Here is a 22218-nt window from a genome sequence, read left to right on the forward strand (position 1 = left end):
TTCAGCTTTAGAAACACTTATCTCTTCATTAGAAAATTTTTCTTTGTAGAACAGTGTAAGCAATTCCTCAAAATATGATACAGTTCGTCAATATAAAGTTGATAGTTACTGTGATACTCTATTGAAGATAGGTCTTGCAGAACAGGGAAGATATGGTGATCCTAAGAGAAATCACTTAGTGCTACCCGATGTATCATTCTACTGCATTTATTACTAACTTTTCGCCCTCTGTAATGATTTCCAAATGAGATGTAATTATATGTATGAGTCAATAGTTTGTTATGCTGCTTTTCGAACCCAATCTCGACCAACCAGACTAAGTGGTAGATGGAAGCGATCTTAGTCAATTTGATGAATGATGAATTTGGTTACTCAGTAGTCACTGCACACACTTCTTCAGGGAGATCCCGTGTTTAATGCCTTTATTCCCGAGTTTTTGTACTAATATGCCCTGAGGTTCCTACAAAGTAAGAGATCCATGGGCTGCTAGAGGGCTACACGTTTTTTACCAGCCACTTTGCTAGCAGGATGGATCGGATTTATGTTTCTGACGGATAAGAGGTCACATGTTTCCCGCTGAACGTTGCCCCACAGCTTTTACGAATCACCTTGCATATTTATGCACGTCAACCCTCCCATGGCAGCCGTAGTTCGTGGAAACATAATTTATCCTTATTGGTGGATACCGAATGTCGACAGCGGATCGAAGAAACATGGGAGGAATGCGCTCACCGTCTGCCAGTGCACCGTACGGTTCTTTCATGGTGGCCGCAATATCCAAAACCGTCGATACGAAGCGCTCTCATAACGTTCAGCAAGGGAAAAGCTAAGTGGCTCCGAGATACACTTGATTATTACTACATGGTGCTCCGTGACCTGTCCTCCACGGCCGCATCACCCGAGCGTAGAGCGGAAGTCCATTGTATTCAGGGGTACATTTTATCGAACACGAGACATCGATTGGAGGGACTTTCGATACGTACTCGGTGCTTGGACAGTGTAGATGGAAAACGTATTAGCATGCATCATGTGTCCAAGGGACATGTGCGTAATCCTATCCTTGATCGCAGTGCTCCATGATGGTGTTGGTTGGCCCTCGACGTCACAGCAGGACATTGATGCTGGGTTTCTGGATCATTACTGCCTCCTTTTCACTGGGACGCCGACGGACAATCGGATAGGAGAAGAAATTTTGCGACATATGGAAATGGGCGTACATGATCCGTATGCAGATGCTTTATTGGAGCCCTTAATGGAAGATGACATACGGAGGGCATTCACGAAGGCCAGATAAGTTGACATTCGAATTTTATTCCGAATGTGCAGATTTAATTATCTCCCAATTGGTGTTGATGCATAATGAGTTATCGAGCCCTGACACGGACGTTCCGTCGCAATTCATGGCGGAACTGTTTATACCAATACCGAAATCGGCAGTGAGTGTCAGCGCCCATCAATTTCGACCGCTCACAATGCTCAATACTGACTATAATATCTTTGCGAGAAAGTTGGCGGCAAGGCAAAAGACTGTAATATCCAAGACATTACCACCCGACCAGACTTGTCTAGGGATTCGGAGCTACATCCATTCTATCTTAGCCGAATGCCATGACATTTCCCTGACGGAAGCTTGTCGCAAGCGGGCGGCGTTCGCTTCAGTGGATTTTGATCGTGCCTTTTACAGGATCAACCATGATTTCCTTGACTCGACCATGCGACCCATGACGATACATCACGATTTTATTACTGTCCTTATGCGCCTCCTTCGCGGCGTTCCTTCGATGGTGAGAGTCAATGGCAGGGAGGTAGGAACGATTCCTGTTTGTAGCTTAGTTAAGGGTGTCCCTTGTCGATGATGCTGTTTGAAATAACGCTCGAACCATAGATGCAGACTCTTATAAGGACTCTTAAAGGCGTTAGACTCCGTGGGAGTTCCTTCATGTGTCTGCATATGCCGACGACTTGATAATACTCGTCCGGTCGGAGAACAATGTACGTAAGGTGGTTGCACTTCTTACTAAGTACGGAGTAACGGCGGGTGGTAGGATCAGCATGAATAAACACAAGATTATGCACATCGGCCGGGGGCTGGACGCTCTGCGCAGTCCGTTTGCGACGGCTGAAATATTGCAGTCAGCGGCGGCGAGCTAGTAAACAGGCACCCAAGGTTAGACAAAGATGTCGATGCCACGATTTACTTATGATCTTTAAGGGAGTGTAAGCAGCTATGAACATTCATTATCTTGCGCCGGATGGGTACTCTAAGATGAATGTCCTCATGTAGACGGCCTTGCGCTCACAACAGCGAAGTCTTCCCATGCCTGGGTAACGGATTGAAACCTTCAAGCTCTAACATTTCCCTATATCGTTTGCCTCTTTGGTACAAGTATAGCAGCATTTCAGGAGCAACAATATGGTAGTTGTAAGGTATGGACACGATCTAGTATCAAGCCGAGTCCTTAAGGCGATTTTTGAGATGGGCTCTAATAATTTAAATGCCTATTGCACTACAAACTCCCAGTCCGTAAACAGTTCAGCTCGTCACAAACGTTAAAGGAGATACTTCTTCGCTGGGTAATTTTACGTGTTGTATTGGTTCGATTCGAGCGATCTTATTGTTTTGTTGGTATCCATGACAGAAGCATCTCAACAGTCTTAGCCATACCAAATAATTAATCTGTTACCACATGTCAAAAGAGTTACATGGCTTTGGTAATAACGGTCATCACCTGCTTTATAAAACAGTAGGTTTGAAGTAAATTGTCGATCAAAGTATTAGAACTGTTAAATATTGTTTTGGTGAGTCTCCTATGAGAAAAAAAGAAGGTTGTGAATGCAATAAGCTTTTCAAAGAAGGCCAGGAAAACGTCGAGTCTCACGAGTTCCCTGGACGCTCCAGCACATCAACCGTTCATATCTTGTGAAAAGTGGAAGAAGTAATTACAGACGATAACTGAATCATAGTCAGAGACGTTTCCGATAAGTCTGTTGCATCAGTTAGCTCACCCCCTACATTTTTCGAATTTAGTTTGTATGAAATATGTGACACCTAAATATATTACAAACCTGTTGGCTTTAGAACAAAATCAACGACAAAGAAAGTTTCTCAGAAGTCAATAAATGATAAAGTAGAACTACTGAAACGTCTTTACAGACAATGTTGAATTTCCGGCTCAATTGTCCCTTTCAAAGAATTATGAATTGCCAAGATCGGATAAAGCTCGAACAAGTGCAAGTAAACGTGCAGTTTATGTTCACCATTCCCTTGTATTTTAACAGCATATTATTCCATGAGTTCCAGTGACCAATAAGGAGTGTAAGGAGTGTTATTTACAACACGTCTTGTGTTGAGTAAAAAAAGCGTTACAATGAATCCGTAAGAACTCTATGTTCCAGAATTAAAGAGAAACCTATAAGGACCCTTATTTTAGAAACACAGATGAGACTAAAAACTCACCGCCAATGGAGTTGATAGCTGTCACAAGGAACGAGTTCCAGCAGTGTTGCGAAAACTGGAATAAGCACTGGCATAATAGCATAGTTTCTAATGGGGGGGGGGCTATTTTGAAGAGGATAAAATTGACAAGAATAATATACATAAGAATGAAAAAGGAAAATGAGAATCTGTTCGATGACTAACAGTTTGGCTTTAGGAAAGGTTAAGGGGCCAATGAAAGCAAGACTGAAGAAAAGTCGGATAGTTTATGGCATTTATCGTTCTGGAGAAAGTGTTCGTCAGTGTAATATTGTGCATCGTGTTCGAAAATGTGAGAATAATACGGTACTCTATAGGAAAAGACGAGTAATATGCAATACGTGCATGAACGAAGATGGATCAATAAGTCTGGAAGACGAGAAACGAAGTGCGAAGTGCTCGGATTAGAAAGATGCAAGTCAGTGGTACAGTCTTTCGCTCCGGAGAAGCAATGAGAGAAATAAAGGTTCAAAAGTGAAATTAAAATTCAAGGTGATATGATATCAGTGACAAGGTTGGTCGACGACACTGCTATCTACAGTGAAAGTAAAGAAAGACTGCAAGATTTGTTGAACGCAATGAAGAATCTAACGACTACACAGAGTACAGAGCAAGTCGAAGTAAGACGAAAGTAATGAGAAGTATCAGCAACGGGAACTGCGAGAAATTTAACATTAGAACCAGGATCAAGAAGTAGAAGGCATAAAAACAAGCCATGATGGACAGAGCCAGCAGCCTTGCACTGGCAAAGAAGACATTACTAGGCAAGCGAAGTTTACTAGTATCAGACAGACCACAATTTGAGGAAGAGAATTTTAAAAATTCGTGTTGGAACCCGTCATTGTCAAATTCGGACTGTGGGAGAATCGGAACTGAAGGGAATCCAGGCAATGGAAATGTGGTGCTACGTACGAATGTTGAAAAATTGGGTTGAGCGATAAAGTAAGGAATGTGGAATTTTTCCACAGAATCGATGAGGAAAGGAATATATGGAAGACACTGACATGAAGGAGAGACGGATAATTGGACACGTATTACAACATCAGCGAATAACGTCCATGGTCCTAGAGGAAGCTGCAGAAGTTGCAAACTGCAGAGAAAGACAGATTGGAATACATGCAACAACTAATTGAGAACGTAGGTTGTAGTAGCTACTTTGAGATAAAAAGGTTGGCACGGGATATAAATTATTGAAAATTTACTTCAAGAAAACCAAAGAGCACATACGTTTCTTGTGGTTTGTTGATTTTCTATTGAAACATGAATTATAACAGATGTGATGGTCGATGAGAACAAGTAATCATTACGGTTTTTGTAGTGCTCCTCAAAGTAACCACCCTCACACGGGACAATGTACATTTTCCTAACTCACTCTGGTAGTCTTTTAGTATCATATGTAATGTGTAAGACAAATGTAAGACATATGGTGGCCTGTTCATTATCCCCCAAAGAGATCCGTGCACATTTAGCTTTCCACTGATTAATAACTCGCCCTCTGGAAGTCGTCGTTGTTAGTACAAAATGTAGCCCATATCTTGGCACACGTGTGTACTGAGACGGCTGGTGTTGCAGTGCTGCCAGAGACGCCGGTGATCCTGGATCGGTGGGGGCGGCGGCTGAACAAGACGCTGGGCCCGCTGCTGGAGGGCGACGACATCACCCTCAACTGCCGTGTCGTCGGGGGTGAGTGACGCCTCCACACAGGAGGCGTTTCCCTTCTCGTTATCATCGAATATTGTGCATTGCCTTTAGTAATGTAGAGCAACTACTAGTAGCTTTGTTCTGTGCTTAGTCTTATACTACAGAGAAACACTTGCTGCAATGTGTATTTGTTTTCTGGTAGGTTTGTTTTTTGCTTTGTTTTGTTTGTTTTCAGCTCACTGGAAAACTCTCACGATAAGACGTTTTACTTTTCCCTACCAAAACCTACCCTGCTGTTTTCCATTTCTCTATGAACAATTCACCAGTCAACAAATTCAACATTTTCTCCATCTAGTTCGTAAATGGGTGTATTTACTTAAATTTGGGATGTTGAATTCATTACTAAGAACAGTTTATCTCTATCGCTTCGCATTTCCTAAGATGCAAAGCAGAATCAAAAACAGTTATGGCGTACATTAACACAATTAAAATAAAGAAGAAATGCATATTCAGAACTCTAGAACTCAATACTATTTAAAATGTACATAAGGACATGACGTGAGTAGAAGGTGTAAATTAGCTCACAACATTTTCAATTGTTTTCGCCTTTGTCATTCGTAAAATGACAACGATGATCTTCTTTTGTTTTCGTTTCATCACTGGTTGCCCGCCATTGAAGGGTTCGACTGACCTTGGTAACGGTGATCCATCGTACGGATGTTTTGGTGAAAGCGGTCGAGCTGCTGATTGCTTACAACTCGCAACTTTTATAGAAAGAAATGAGGATTGGGATTTAAAAGGTGTATCTGAAGCGACATTCTATATTCCACGTTCTAGTAGCTATCTAACAGATCATTCACAACGGAAACATAGTTATCGTCTCTTATATTACACAAAAAGCCGTTCACAATTGCTCTGAAAGAGGACCAAGTAGCTAATTTTATATTCGTGAGTTTCGTATCGGAGATTGCAAATGTTATGAAGATAAATTTGAAAACTTTATACGTATCTAGCTTTACCTAAATTCCCTGCATTATTTGTAAGGCAGAAGGAATAGTGAATGTGGCGGCTAAACGCTTTCCTATCAACACTTCGGTGAAAGAGGTAGTATTGGATATTTAGCAATTTGAGATACGAAATTTTATGTTGATCACAAGCAGGACAGTCAAAATGTAGAATACATGCCTTCTTAACTCAATCAGTTATTGGTTTTTGTTGAGATTTTCGGATGAATTTCCCACCCACAAATGCTTTAGGCGTGGTTTGGACAACGACGTTTGCCAGTTCCCATTTTTACTGTATTTTAATCACCGTGGCTTGCTACTACTTCTCACGAGAAACACACACTGAGGTAACAAAAACTCGCAAGACACTGTTGGGCCTAGGAAAATATTTTGAGAATTGCGCCATTCTTGTTTCAGTACACATTAAATGATAAAGACAATGTCGCTCTAGGACTAGTTGGGCGCTGATGACCACGCTGTTTAGCGCCCGTAAACCTCAAACACACACACACACACACACACACACACACACACTAGGACTAGCCTCACGTCATATAAGTAAATTTGATAATCTTTATCACACCTTCCACGTAGTCAAGTATGGAGATCTTCTTACACCAAAACAACAAGAATTAAAACATCAAGCATCCAAACAAAAGAACAGTAAACAGCGGAATACGAAAAATAGACAGCAAAAAACCGTTAAAATCTCTTACGTACTAGAACACTTTGAAAGCCAGATTCTGATGCGTACCAACAGACATATCACATCCCAGATGGAAAATGGCTGTTGAGTAGTGATCTAACAATGTCAAGTAAGTTGACAAACAGTGTAGTATGATGAACGTGATGAAAAATTGCGAAGATGATTCAGGGCGAAGATCATGCACTAACCTCATCAGGGACCTCTAGCGGCAAGCCATATGTTTCCAGGTCAAACATCTGATTCTACCATTTGTGGGATTCGCAATAAGGGCAGACGTGCATATCAAGTAGCGACTAATACGCTCGCGAGCGGATCTTGAGCCAGTCGGGGGAAAGACTGACAGGGCAACCTCACCTGACCAGTCTGTGAGCCTCATTACTCTCGAGCGCATGAACAATAACAAGAGGCAAACGGTATGATCAGTACTGCGTCCTTATCTGTCCGCCAGGGTAACCAACACCACATGACTCTCGGCTAGCGGCTCGTGAGTCGCTACACATGCTACCAAAGTGGCAACAATGATATACACAACTTGCATGATTTCCGGAGCCAAATACATCTACGTTTTAAATGCTACTTAGTTAACGATGACGTATATGGTGTATGTGTCTAATTTAGTCGTGTAACATTTGTGAAGTGCTGCTTGACTTCATCGACTGAAGAATAAATTTCATTTTACAAATTTTCAAATTTGTGTCAAATCTTATGGGACTTAACTGCTAAGGTCATCAGTCCCTAAGCCTCTCTCTTCTAAATCAAGTCATGTTCCTTCTTCTATCGCATGAGACAAATCTTCCCTTCATAGAGGCTTCCAATGTATTTTTCCATCTATCCGCTCTCCTCTGCACTTAGGAGTGGAATTCCTCTTGCTTTTAGTGTCACCGAAGGTTGTTTTCACTTTCCTACATGCTGAGTCAGTCCTTCCGACAGTCACTTCTTTTTCTATTTCTCCACATTTTTCTTGCAGCCATTTCGTCATAGCTTCCCTGAACTTCTTATTTATATAATTCCTCAACGACTTACACTTCTATATTCCGAGATTCGTGGAACATTTGTGTACTTCCTCCTTTCATAGGTGAACTGAAGTATTTCTTCTGTTAACCATGGTTTCTTCACAGTTACCTTCTTCGCACATAAGTTTTTCTATCTAACTTTTGTGACGGCTCTTTCTAGAGATGTACATTCCTGGTTAACTGTACTCGCTACTGAGCTATTGTTAATTGCTGTATCTTTAGCCTTACAGAGCTTCATGCGTATCTCTTCATTCCTTAGTACTTCCGTATCCCACTTCTTTGCGAATTGATTCTTCCTGACTAATCTGTTAAACTTCAACCTACTCTTCATTACTACTATATTGTGATCTGAGTCTATATCTGCTCCTGGGTACCCCTTTCAATCCAGTATCTGATTTCGGAATCTCTGTCTGACCATGACGTAGTCTAACTTAAATCTTACCCGTATCATCCAGTCTTTTCCAGGAGTAGCTCCTCCCCTTGCAGTTCTTGAACAGAGTATGCGATGTTAATAGGTGAAATTTATTAAAGAACTCAATTAGTCTTTCTCCTCTCTCATTCGTTGTCCCAAGCCCAAATTCCTCTCTTACCATTACCTCTACTCCTTGCTTACAACTGCATTCCAATACCGCATAGCTATTAGATTTTCATCTCCCTTTACGTAATGTATTACCCTTTATGCTCGTAAACTTTCTGTCTCTTCCTGTTCAGCTTACAACGTCGGCATGTATACCTGAACTATCGTTGTCGGTTTTGGTTTTCTGTCGATTCTGATAAGAAGAACTCTATTAACAGTAATACACTCTCTCCCCTACCTTCCGATTCATGTCGAATCCTACTCCCGTTATACCATTTTCTGCTGCTGCTGATATTACCCTATACTCATCTGACCAGAAATCCTTGTCTTATTTCCATTTCACTTCACTGAGCTCTACTCTATCTAGATTAAGACTTTTCATTTCCCCTTTCAGATTTTATACTTTTCCTATCATTTGAAGCCTCTGGCATTCTACGCTCCGACTCGTAGAACGTTATCCTTTCTTGATTTTTCAATCTTTTTCTGATGGACACCTCTCCTAAGGCAGTCCCATCCCGAAGATGCGAATGGGGGACTATTCCGGAATCTTTTGCCAATGGAGAGATCATCATGACATTTTTTCAATTACAGGCAACATGTCTAGTGGATATACGTTACGTGTCCGCAAGGCAGTGATTTCCATTGCCTTCTGCATCCGAATGCCCTTAATCATTGCTGATTCGTCCGCCTTTAGGGGCAGTTCCCCACCCCTAGGACGAGAGAGTGCCCTGAACCTTTGTCCGCTCCTTCACCCTCTTTCACAAGGCCGTTGGCCAAATTAGAGAGGTTTCTTACGCCGCAAGTTTCCGGCCACCAATGCTACCTCCCCCACATAGCGAGTTATTTGTTCCCGTCAGTGTTCAGTGGGCTTCTTGTCCGCCCCCTGTAGCTGAGTGGTCAGCGCGAAAGAATGTCAATCCTAAGGCCCGGGTTCGTTTCCTTGCTGGGTCGGAGATTTTCTCCGCTTAGGAACTGGGTGTTATGTTGTCCTAATCATCATAATTTCACCCCCATCGACGCGCAAGTTGCCGAAGCGGCGTCAAATCGAAAGACTTGCACCCGGCGAACGGTCTGCCTAACGGGAGGCCCTAGTCACACGACATTTATTTTAGTGGGCTTCTTAATAAGCCTCTCACTCACTGAGATAGAACTAGTGGTCTGTTATTCACAGGGTCTATACCCACAGGAACTGACGCAGAGTAGTCGTATGTGTCTTAGTATTCATCGTTTACATACAAATAATTAATGGAAATCCATAAAAGCGAAATTACTTTAACATTCACGGCCTTGTATTTTGTTTCATCGAAATTTATTTTGATTCATTTATCTGTGTGTTATTCGTTGCGATTAACATTTTCATACACATTCTTCTCATTTTCCTACCAGCTGTGCAAGATGTCTGAAACTGTGAGAAAATATGAGTGGGCCATACGGAAAGACGGGCAACATACAACATGAAGAATCGAGAGGGTAAAATAAGAATGAAGCACCAAGAACCAAGTGCTCAGATTATTAACGATGTGTGACAGAAACGTACTGTTTAGCCCCTATTTTTCAACTTCAACTTCGAAAAACAAATGGCAACAGTAAAAGAATGCTTGGAGAGTGCGGTTAAAGTTCTGGGAGAAAAGATGTCAATTATGAGATTCGCTGATAACATTTTCTATCGTCAGTGAATGTGAGGAAGAGCAAGGAATCTGCTGAATGGAATGAGCAGACTGTATTGAATGTAAACCTAAGAAAGATGAAAATACTGAAGAACTGTAGAAATTAGCTGTATACTGAACGTCAGAATTCGTAGTCATTACGTAGACGACAAGAAAGAATTCTGCTACCTTCTAAGCAAAATAACCTGACGAATGAGGCAATGACATTAAAGCCATAACAGCACAGGCAAAGAGGGAATTACTGTCCAAATATAAGTATTACCCTGTTTTACCATTTACACGGTAGCTAATAAACCAAGTCTTTTGCTTCACGGTGAACGTCACATATTTGCCTAATGTGGAAGATAAAAACCACTTCGAAATTTGGAGTTGAGTTTCCGCATTTCACAGAATGTTTTGATTATTGTGCCGCCTCCTGAGCTACTTGTTGAGTCAACATTTTATCTTCACTAAAAATTTCCAATCACTTACGAGGATTATGTATGCTTGTCTATTTTTGGTCAAGATTGTAATGTAATCTTTTTTCTATTGTCAATCACGTCAAAGTTCCGTACTCAATTTCCAATAGCCCAACAGGACTTCGGCGCAGAATTCGCTAACGCACGCCTCCGCAGTGTGACGCTCGACCCTGACGTAGACAATTCGATTCATGGTGACAGGAGAAATTTTCACCATCGATAAGCGGCCCAAAAGGAAAGGAAATGTAACTGTGTGAGAGCCTAGCCACAAAAAGTTCTTATTATCTCGTGGACAAAACTAAAAAGCTCTTGTTAATGTGTCTGTATTGGCGAGGAGGGAGAAGCAGTAGGCACCCGCTGAGGGGATGACGTTAAACATTTTATGATAGACATGACGGTTTATTTCAGCAAAAAGTGGTTGAAGGCAGGCCTAGAGAAGCCGTCGAAACTGAATGGGCTGCTGCTCAAGAGAGCAGCAGAGGAGAGCGTCTGCTCGGGTCGGAAGCTGCCGGCAGAAGAGAACAGACGGCGTGTCCGCTCTCGGCGGCTGGAAGTAGCTCCAACCCAACGTTACCACCTCCAAACCTCCCTATTGGACAGCCAAATTGTAGACGCGCGGTTCGTTGGCGTTACCTGATCAACACGTGAGTTTTGCTGTTGATAGTTCAACACGTGAGTTTCGAAGTGGTTCTGTCTGGTATAACGCAACGTGACTTACAACCTGAAACTAGCCGCCAGGCAGAAGGCACTGGTGAACAATTGAAACAAAAAAATTAAATTTTTATAATATTACATCCATTCAGTAACGGCCCCCACTGTACACCCTTCTCCCCTTTGCTGGAGTGAGGCTTGGGGAGCCAAATTGACAGTGATTATGGAGCTCCAGTGAAGGAGAGCCTTACACAATTTTTGACAGTAAATTTTTGAATTATTTTAAATTTGCATTTTTGCTTAGGAAAATTATCCAAAGAATGACAATATTTTTTGTATGAATGTCTTGCGTGACAATTTGGACGACGGCGGATGGTGCGGTGGTGTTGTGCGGCCCTGCGAGTGGCAGCGCAAGGTGCGGCGATCAGCTGTTGGCGCTGGCAGTGGCGAAGGTCGATGGCCGCGGTGGGCAGAGTCGGGCTGTGGCGCACTGCAAGTTCCGCCGGAGCGTATAAGTGGCGGGTTCCGGAAGGGGCGAAGCACAGATCACAAGGGGAAACGGGATTAACAGCTCTGCTTTATTTCACGCGCATATGGCGAATCAGTTTGTTGCTTATACCTAAAGGAGGGCCATGGCTTTTCTTTTTGGAGGTATTTTATTTATTTATAATTCCTTCTCTACTCACATCGTACTCAGACACTGGCAATTTTCTACTGGTTTACGACAGTATGGGGCAAAAAGAAACATTCTTATTCCCATTACAAAAACTTAAGCGTGATATTCCCCAGGAGGCTGCTGTTCAGGGACAGCAGGGAGGGGCGACCGAAGTCGCGAAACATGTCCTCTTTTAAATCTACCCATAGCAATAAACCAATAAGGATAATTACTAGAGGTGAACATACAGAACTGAGAATGACTGTATGACTGAGATACTGGTGGTTGTGCCAATTCGTGATATGTGCAGTGGCGCTGTTTAGCATGATCTGCCCTGACTCTTTGTTTACCAGGTTGGTTAAAGGTTTGATCAGCTGGGAATGTGAGTGGTTGCGGAGAGTGGCCAGTTGTCAGGCGACGGTAGAACCATCGGCAGCTCTGGCAAATACGACATGAGAGCGACGAATCGCTCGTTATGGGCGTAAGTTAAGTGTGCAAACACTTCCTCGGTGGGGGTAGTGATTTCGCAGTGAGAGTTATTAAATAACAAACCGCTACCATTGAGTAGCACACAGTAGGGATGGGTTGCTCGGAAGTACTCGTAACACACGATGGTGGCTGTTACTGGGGTAGGGTGCGGTGTATAAAATGCTGTTGCCTACAGCAACGAACTGTGGTTCTATTATTGGTACAACTAGATGGCTGCAGAGGGGGTCCCTTGCTCAGTGAGAAACAACGCAACTACTCGTGCTTTTTTAGAAGTGCGAATAGTAAGTGTTGAACACATGTAGTTCCCATGTTGGCAGCATTGCAAGGCGCGCTCAGATAGGACAGTATGAGTCCAGTGGCTCTTACTGATAAGAAGGATTCTAAGGGTTTTCCACATAACGTGAACTAGCTGGTTTGGAGGTGGGGCATGATGTTGCCCAGCACTATGAAAGTCACGTAACCTCGACAGTAGGAAGTGTTAGTGTGGGAGGACAGTGTCAAACATTCGGGGCTAATAGGGTGTGAACGTATGTTTTTGTTGTTGGGTGCAAAAACAGCTCTGCTTAACCCTCACGCCAGGAAAAGGAAGAGGGAAGCAGGCAGTTTCTCGGCGAGTAGACGGAACACCACACCTGAGGAGGCAAGAGTGGCTGCATTTATCTCATAACTAAATAAATCGATCACAAGAGGGTACTAACGAAGAAAAAATATAAAACCTATCCCTACGTGAGGTTTTTCCTTCGCCCTCCCTCTGAGGGGCGTAGCATTGGCTACTGACAGGATGCAGACGAAGGCGAGCCTCGTCGCGATGTGTCAGTGAGCCATAGATGAAAGGGATAGTTAGGCGATCAATTTATAAAAGGGAAAACAGGAAGAATTACCCAATCAGCTGGGCACTTTGTTGGTGCTAACTGCACCATGTAAGGCACACGGCCCTGGAGGAGAGAGGTACAAAGTAATGGTTGAGATTGAAACGAACAGACGAGCGACTCAGAGTAAATGTAGTAATCCAGTGCAATAAATGGGCGAGCGAGAAACTGTACTCTGTCTCCATAGGGGCGATTTTGTCTCATGTGGGTTAACTACTAAAAAATTCCCAAAATCCATGAAGTAACAGTGTTAACTACGAAAAAAGGGGGCGCGGTCTACTGCGACATTTACAATAAAAACTTTTATTCATTAGGGAAGTCTCTTGCTAACTATATTTCCAACAAGATAATGCATTACTGCGCTAGGGTGATGACGTCACGTCATGGATGCTAATCATCAACGATATAGTGCTTATTTCAGTGGGTGCTTCAATCTTATTACGTCATGGGTGTATTTGTTTATTCAAACAAACGTGTGCGTCCCACTTGCTAAACACACGGTGGAACACACTATCCAAATTGTAGCAGTGCCGATTTCCGTGCTTGCTTGTATGATCTTCACTTCATTACTAAATTACTTCATAAAAAGTAGGATGAACAACAATGAAACATGTGTTCGTCTTGGTGAACTCTTAAATCTGCAAAATGCACAAAGGGGTGGAACTACAACTGTTCACTTACTTGGGTGAAACTTATTTAGTTTTATCTTAACATTAAATCTATTTCGCTTGCCGCTTTACAGCAAGAGGGTAGCGCACTACTTCTCAACGTCAGGAGCGCATTCGACTATTCTCTATTGAGTATTTTAGAAAACTCGGGTGCTTCCTTTCTTTTAAACATACCAGTCTGGCTCTGGGCATGAACTTCGTGCATAATAGGATTCCGGAATCGCTTGCACTCAAAATCATGTATCACGACCGATGGGAGATCCTACGTAATGGGAGTATTCTTGTAGTGCAACATATCTAGAATTCAGGGCTGTGGTGGGCCTTTACATACTGGGGTCATAAATATAAAATACAAGTGCATATTGTACAATACAAATGGCATAAATTATAAAATATATACATGGTAAAACATATAGAGTATAGAAAGGGCTTTGCTGCGCAGCAAAATGGCTGTGAAATGCTTAAACGTAACACAAAAATCATAAGAGGAGAAAATATACAGGTCAAATATTAATCAGCTAGCAACTGGCAACACATAGTGGGTCGGACATTGCTCAACACCTCTTATCATACAAAATTCGCATAATACTGAGCTTTCTGGTATATGGTGTTCTGGGTGGGGAAGAAGAGGTTACGCACCGTTTACTTGTGGGATGTACTTATTTAGGTGTTGTGGTGGTGTATCATGTTGTAGTGCCGGGACGGATTTACCTGTAATTATTTCTTTCTTCTTGACTGTGGCCGAGGCTCAAAGCCTGGTTCTCTTGGTCGTGTGCTCTCTCCTAATACCTGTAATGCTATCGGGAGTATAATGGGAACAATTCGATAGTCGATTTTCATAAGTCTTATGTTCGAGATGCAGGGTATAATGAACAGGTACATAATATTTAATTCGCGGTATTAATTCTTAAATTTGTCTGTTTTGGGGTTCTCTTATTGGTGGAGATGCATGTATGGTAAGAAGTTTTCGGGTGCCGCCAAAAGTGAGTGTTAAATCTATTTATCAAACTCTGTACATGGTGAAGCAAGTAGCGTTATATAACTGGCAAGAGGCACAAGCAGAGGTGCTGCGATGGATGCAGGTTCCAGCTTAACGCTGAGTTAGAGCAGCTGCGCTGTGCATGTAGCACGTCATGGCAATAGCTCCGGCGTGTTCTAAGTGAAAGATTTTCACGACTCCTTGGGACATTTGAATTAACCATTTGTAAAATGCAATTCACATAAACTAATAACTGTGGGACTCGTGACTGTTGTGAATAGTACTCTAACTCCTTTCTCGAGCAAATGGATTTATAGGGTTTATTGGGTAAAATTACTGTAGCTCATTTCTACAGAATTTTTTTTTACTTTCGTGGTGATGGCAAAGGTGAATAGTCTGTGGTGGGCATGTAATGGTAAAACCATTTAAGGATTCGGAAAGGGAGCAGGTAGTTGGTTCTTTAGCTGTGTCAGACTAGATGGAATGTGGTATGGTGGCATTGTACTTCAGAGGAGGCTCACAAATGCAGAGCGCCACCAAGCTGAATGGTGATGCATGAGAAGACACTCCATAAGGTCGTGCTTCGTTACTGTAATGCTTTTCTGCTTTGCGCTCCATCAGCTGGAGGTCACTTGCTTCTAAACTCCACTCAGAGTTATAGTCTCATTATCGAGCATGTTTAGGGTTTAGGCGTGCAAGTAAATTTACAGGTGGGTTTTCAAGTTGTTGAAATTACCCGAGTATGAGACGAAAGGATGAAGAAATGATGTTTGAAATAGATATTACATAAGAAGATGGTACCTTTCTGTATTGAATTGCTATACATTTGTTGATAGCAAAGATAGTACGTTCTAATATGTGTAAGGTCTCTTTAACCGTTGCAGTCAGGCACATGGACAGTACATGGTGAGAGGGAAAGGACGGTGGAAATCAGGTGGAGACAGCTGGCCCGTGCTAGTGGGACAGCGCGGGTTGGGGAGTGTTGGGGAGATAACAGCAGTGCCAGGTGTATGAAGTAGAGATGGGGATCCGCTCTTGAACTAATTCATAGAGTTGAATCTTTCAAAGGAGTGAACAATCAGTGATTCAGAAAAAAAAGAATGGTAGCTCCAAACTTTTCCCACGGCAGAGAGAGAGAGAGAGAGAGAGAGAGAGACGGAGCATATCAGCAGCGCCTCTGCTGGTCAGAGCACAATGCACGCCACACAACACAGCCAGCGCCGGCCTCTGTCCTACTTCTGCCTTGGCTGCCTGCATTGTGCAGTGCCCCATTGGATTTTGTGTTTCACATATGCCGTGCCGTCTCTGTGCGTCGTCTGCCGCGTGCAGTGTGGCGCAGCTTAACTTCGCATCGCACTCTGTCGGCGATCGTTTCAGTCGCATGTCCTGCGCTCTGGGCAGTTGATGCGAGCAACAGGACAGAGAGCCACCTAGCGGATAACATAGGAACTACTTGCAACAACCTGCTCGCAAGGGAACGGACGATTTGTCTTGGAGCGGGTGAGTTCACCGCTCCCCCCACCCTCGGAACTCGCCCGCTCAATGCTCACCCCACCATCTTGACTCTAGCCAGAGCATTGAGCAAAGTGACTCAGGTGTCACTCTGGTCTCTGCAGTCTCAGCTCACGCAGTAATACAGCTCGCGGCTCGACCTGCTCGACTCAGCGCCTCTGCATCGGAGTTCGTCCCTACTGGATATTGTTCTTCGTAGTAATACCGCTATGTATATTACATTATTGTGTTATGTATACATCAATTGTTTTCATTTTATTTTTATTTGTTTAAACTGATTAGATTAGGTTCCTGATGACTCCTCTTACTATAGGATTTTTATTATGGACACTCGAATTTATGCTTTAATTACGAGCGAACCAATAAACGTATTGCAAAATGTGATACACCAATATTTTCCTTGTTTTATTCTGCGTAAGGCTATATGCAGCACTTTCGTTTTACAGTCAAATTTATATATTTTTTTCTTATTCTGGTACGGATTTTGCGATTTTAGGCGTCTTCGGAAGGAAACATTCACATTAAAAATATATGGGTTGGGATGTATTTGTATGAGGTTAATGAAATTTTAATACATTATAGTCAAATATATTGTTAATGTAAATCTCAAGTTACAACATTTTCCGATCACCCAAAAAACCACAATAGTGCTAAATAAATCAATAATCAATAACTTTGTCATATCGTGGAAATTTCAATAAACAATACAAAATTCTTACTCATTATCTGTGTTACTTCAAAATAGGATCAAATAAGATCAAAATACAGGTATAGTACTGGAATAAACCAAGTTTAAAGGGCAATGTGCCTTCCATTTATTTTCTATTGTAAATGAGTGGTGAGTCATGAAAAAGAGCTAATTCATTTCAGGGAGTGAACAGTTCTGATCCAATCTCTGAAAAGAACAGTTTCGCCCATCTCTAGTATGAAGTGACTCCGCCCTTGACATTATGGCCGCTGCGCGTGCGACTCCTTGTTGATGGGTTCACCTGATTCTGACAGGCGGAGTGTTCGTGTTTACAACTTTGCAGTACAGCCAAGGAGGTGTACTTATCTTCTGAGTTAACCTGAAAAAGAACAGGCGTCCGTGAGGGATGGTAGGGGGGAATTTCGAGTGTCACTGTTGTGTGTAGGCCACGCAGACGCAGTACATGAATAATCATTGAGTTATCTAACATTTCTTTAGGTGTCAATGCAAGAAGTTATGTACCTTCGTTGGGAGCAAATTTCTCAGTTAGAACTGCGTGTTAATAATTATCACTCTGGGTGTTCAAATAGGAAAATTACTTATTGAAACATGCTGCCATTTCAGGGAGAAAGTCTTTGGAATGAAAAGATAGAGACTTAAGGCATTCATTACTTCATACAATATCCTGATACTGATCGATAACTTCTCCATATGATACATTTATTTAGAATTAAATATATTGGTATTGAAAATAGAGCTGTTGTCCGATCACTAGGTGTATCATGGAAACATAATAAAAATACTGATTAAACCTAGGGATTAACTAGGTTACGCCAGCATTGCAGAACAGGCTGGGTGGGTAAAGCTCTAATAACTTCTTTGAGAGAGGGAGGCTAGAGTGACATCTTAGTTGTCATAGCATTGGAGCATAAAATACGTATTGCATAGGTAGAATGTTCATTTGCAAAGGAAAGAAACAAGAACATTTCTTAAAGCTTGTTTCCCCCTCCCCTTTTTTTGGTTGATATAACTGGGAATCTCCTAAGAAGCAGTACCTTGGCGTTTAGTCCCTATTACTAAGGGCGTATGGGTGTTTAGGTCTCAGAGTGTACCTAGGGTGAGCTGGGGGTGGTGGAACTTCCATTTCCTCAACTTCACAGGGGGAGGGGGGGGGGCAGACCTGCTGAAGGTCCGGCACTTGTCTCAGAAGACAGTGGGATAGGCATAGTTCCTGAGTAGGGTTTTAGTCTATCAAAATGGACGACCACCTTGCAGTCAGGCAGTTTTAATTCTGCATTGACAGGGGTAGAGAGCCTTATGATTGAATATGGTCCCTCATACAGAGGGGTAAGTTTCTTCACTTTTCCTTTCTTTATACTAGGATTTTTTAGCAAAACTAAATCACCAGTTTTATGGGGGGGGGGGAGGATGGCATTTTCTTACTTCTTTCCGTCTGTTTCCTGGTTACTTTGCGGTTGTTCCCTTGCTCCTTCTTCCAAATGGCCTTAAGGTGGGGGGCTATCCCCTTAATGGCCGTGTGGTCGATCCCCAGAGGTAATTTATCGATCTCAAATGGAGATTCCATAGAACGGGCAAATGCTATCTTTTAAGGGGTATGATCAGTGGCTATATGGAAGTGACTATTGTACACACTTGCTACAAACGGAATGTACCTTTGCCAGTCACCGTGGGCTGATTTGATGTAATAGGAAAGCATTTGTTTCACAGTGCGATGGATATGCTCAGTGTGGCCATTTGTTAGGGGGATGAAAAGTAGTGGCTCCCCATTTTCTAATTCTCAGCAATTTGCCAACTTGAACAAATAAGGTCGACATAAAATTGGTTCCTTGATCTGTTACAATGGCTTCAGGTCCTCCGAAAGGAAGGACAAAATGATCCACAAAAGCTCGTGCTACTGTTTCAGCTGACGTATCAGTGATGGGTATCAAAATAAGGTATTGGGAAAAGTGATCAATATTGGATAGAATATATTTACTTCCATGTGGACTTGCGGGAAGTGGCCCGATTACATCCAAAACCAGAAACTAAAAGGGTTTGGGTGCCTCAGGAAGAGATTGCAAGGGAATTTTGATTTGTGGGTTTGGTGCTCTTTGGGCAGATGGTAGGCAGTTTTCTTACATACTTAGCAACATCTTTCCATCTTTTGTTCCACCAATACTTCCTGGCAATGCGGGCGTTTTGGCTCTTCGTCCACTGTGGCAAGCTTGAATGCTGTCGTCGCACTGGGCAATAATTCTAGATTGTAGGTCTTTAGGTGTTACGATACGTTTACCCAGGGGGGTCTTGGGGTATAGAATTCCATATTCTGTAAGAAAATCTGGATGGGAGCGATACTGGCAACAATTTGCATCATTCTCCAGTGAGTCTTAATTTGTCAATACATCGTCTGTTTGAGCTGCTCTCACTTTTCTACTAAGGGCGTTAGCATTCTGGTGTAGTCTTCCAGCTTTGTGTTGCACTTGGTAATCATACTCACCTTCAGGGCCCAGCTGGTGAGACGACTGCTAGCGTCTTTTAAACTTAATAGCCACTGATGTGCTGCATGATCTGTAACTATTGTAAACTTTCTCCCATAAAGATAGCATTTAAAATAGTTGATTCCAAACATTAATGCCAGCGTTTCTTTCTCCATAGTACTGTAATTAATTTCCGCGTGATTCAGCTGACAGGATGCATAACCAATTCGTATTTCCTCACCATCAATAATTTGACTCAGAATAGTCCCCAATGCAAAATTTGACGTGTCACGGGAGAGAATAAATGGTTTTTTTAAATTGGGGTAGATCAATAAGGGGGAACTAGTCAGAATATCTGTGAAACTGCACAGCAGCTTCACACTCTGGGGTCCATTGATAGGATACATCTCTTTTCAAGTGGGTAAGGGGTTTGGCTACTGTGGCATAGTCCTTTACAAAACGCCTATTATAATTGCTTAGTCCCATAAAGGTTTGCAATTCTTTTACATCTTTAGGGGAAGGGAATGTTCTAACTGCTTCAGTTAGGTGGGGATCTGGCTATATCCCATCAGCACTAATAATATGCCCTAGATACTAGACTCAACAAAGGACCATTTTTCTATTTTTTAACTTAAATTGGCACTTCTTAGTCTAGACAAAACACTTCTTAACCTGGTAACATGATATCATCTAGATAAGCTAGGCACATTGTAGGTTTCAGTCCTCTTAAAGGTAAGTCAGCAAAGCGTTGGAAGGTGGCTGGCACGTTGCGCAGCCCGAATGGCATTCTCAAAATTTCATATAGGCTGGAGGGAACTAGAAACGCTGTTTTTGGCCTGTCCTGTGATGCAATCTGTATTGGGTGATACTCTTCAAGTCAGGTTTAGTGAAGTATTTGCAGTTTCCTAGCCTGTCCAGTGTTTCGTCGAGACTTGGGACAGAGTAAGTATCAGGAGTGGTTACCTTATTTACTGCTCTCATATCGACTCAAACATGGTAGGTCTTCTCTCCACTGATTTATTTCTTTAGGATTACCAGGGGCTCGTGGAAGGTTGCATTATTCCTGCCTCTATCTGCTGTTGGATAGTTTCCCCCGCAACAGGCTGGAGGTGATACGGTTTCTGCGCAATGGGCCTTGCATATCCGGTGGGAATTTCATGGTAAACAAGGTCATTAGCCGTCAGATGACGCCTTTCCTCGAATAACCAGGAGCGTTCTTCCAAGACGGAGTACAGTTTGTTTAGGTGAGCTGCAAGGCAGATTAGCTAAGTTATATTTAAATTTGTCTCTCAGTTCGGGAGCAATATGACATACGCTGCGTTCCGGAAGCCGTTGTTTCCGGTTAGGCTTTAACTTCTCTTGTACAGGATGGTTTTCTTCATTGTCGTGGCCGCTAGCTGTAATGGTGCCAATAGGGATTTCTACCTATTTCCTTCCGAAATTGTCCAAAGAGATGGGAACAAAATTTCCTTCCCTGCACTTCCTCTGTCGTTAAGTCACGTTTAACATGTACCTGTAATCTGTCGAGGACATCGTTTTGGTGGAGAGGGTCCACCAATATGATTGTTCCCGGCAGTTCGCGGGATTTGACCCCAAGCCAGAGAATGCGTCCCGTGCCACTGTTGATTATAACAGAGAAAGTTATACGTAAACTGTGCGGCTGGTCCCGACGGAGGTTCGAGTCCTCCCTCGGGCATGGGTGACTGTGTTTGTCCTTAGGACAATTTAGGTTAAGTAGTGTGTAAGCTTAGGGACTGATGACCTTTTCAGTTAAGTCCCATAAGATTTCACACATATTTGAACATTTGAACATAGCTGTACGTAATGCCCATGATTGCGCGAAAGGAACTTGTGGAAGCGGCCACGTTTCACAAGCACCTTGCGGTGGAATGGTGTGGAGACCGTCGAAACCGTGGGTTTCCTCACCCAGAAGCACAGTTTGCGTTCTGCAATCCACTACACTCAGTGGTGGAGGAAATCATTCCCCAGGATGAGGTGAAAATCTCGCCTTCATTTTCGGATTACATCCATGTCAAAAGGGTAGTGGCTGGCTCCGATTTTCAATTTAACTATGCAATACCCAGTGAGTATGATTATTTCTTCGCTCAGACCGCTAATGTGGTATCGGGGTGGTATTAACACTCGTCTATCCCATGTCCTACGAATAGTACGCTGGTTTGTGCTCCAGTGTCGATAAGCTCTCTTACATGTTTTCCTCGAACTTTGCCGTTGAGGACGACATTCCCCGTCTCATTTACGACGCCGTGGAGGACTGGGTGCATGAATTTTACAGGGGGCACGACCAGACGGCGTGATTTGCCCCCCGACCGTTTCCTAGCTGATTTTTGTGTCGTGGTGAATTGTTGGTGACTTGTTCCCTCTCCTGATTGTGTGAGGGCCCCCTTTTCTCAGGGTCTATGGACAGATTATATTCAAACGTCCTATGCTTCCACACCGAGGTGTGCAGCGCTGAGCCTCAGCATGGCGTGCCATTCGACAGTGTTGGCATGCCTGCTCGTATTTAAAAATTCGTTCGTTGGGACGCACCAAATTGTCACTAAAATGTTGTATCTCCTCTCGCATCATCACTAATCGTGTGCCATCATGCAACGAGGCAGGTGATGCCATTTTTATCTCTCTTCCGACATACGGGTCGATTTCACGTATAAATACGTCAAATACGTCAATC

At 42.8% G+C, this 22218-nt stretch overlaps 1 protein-coding gene across 1 annotated transcript in view; it reads left to right on the forward strand.

The window, feature by feature from the left end:
* LOC126090393 (nephrin-like) overlaps window positions 1-22218 on the forward strand; it is a gene marked incomplete at its 3' end in the record, with an annotated part of 461612 nt that overhangs the window by 256998 nt on the left and 182396 nt on the right. Inside the window, exon 4 of the mRNA XM_049906987.1 lies at window positions 5048-5158. Within this exon, the coding sequence (XP_049762944.1) occupies window positions 5048-5158 (111 nt within the window). The remainder of the gene's footprint in view (window positions 1-5047; window positions 5159-22218) is intronic.

Source organism: Schistocerca cancellata, chromosome 1 (genome assembly GCF_023864275.1).
Source record: "Schistocerca cancellata isolate TAMUIC-IGC-003103 chromosome 1, iqSchCanc2.1, whole genome shotgun sequence".
NCBI lineage: Eukaryota > Metazoa > Arthropoda > Insecta > Orthoptera > Acrididae > Schistocerca > Schistocerca cancellata.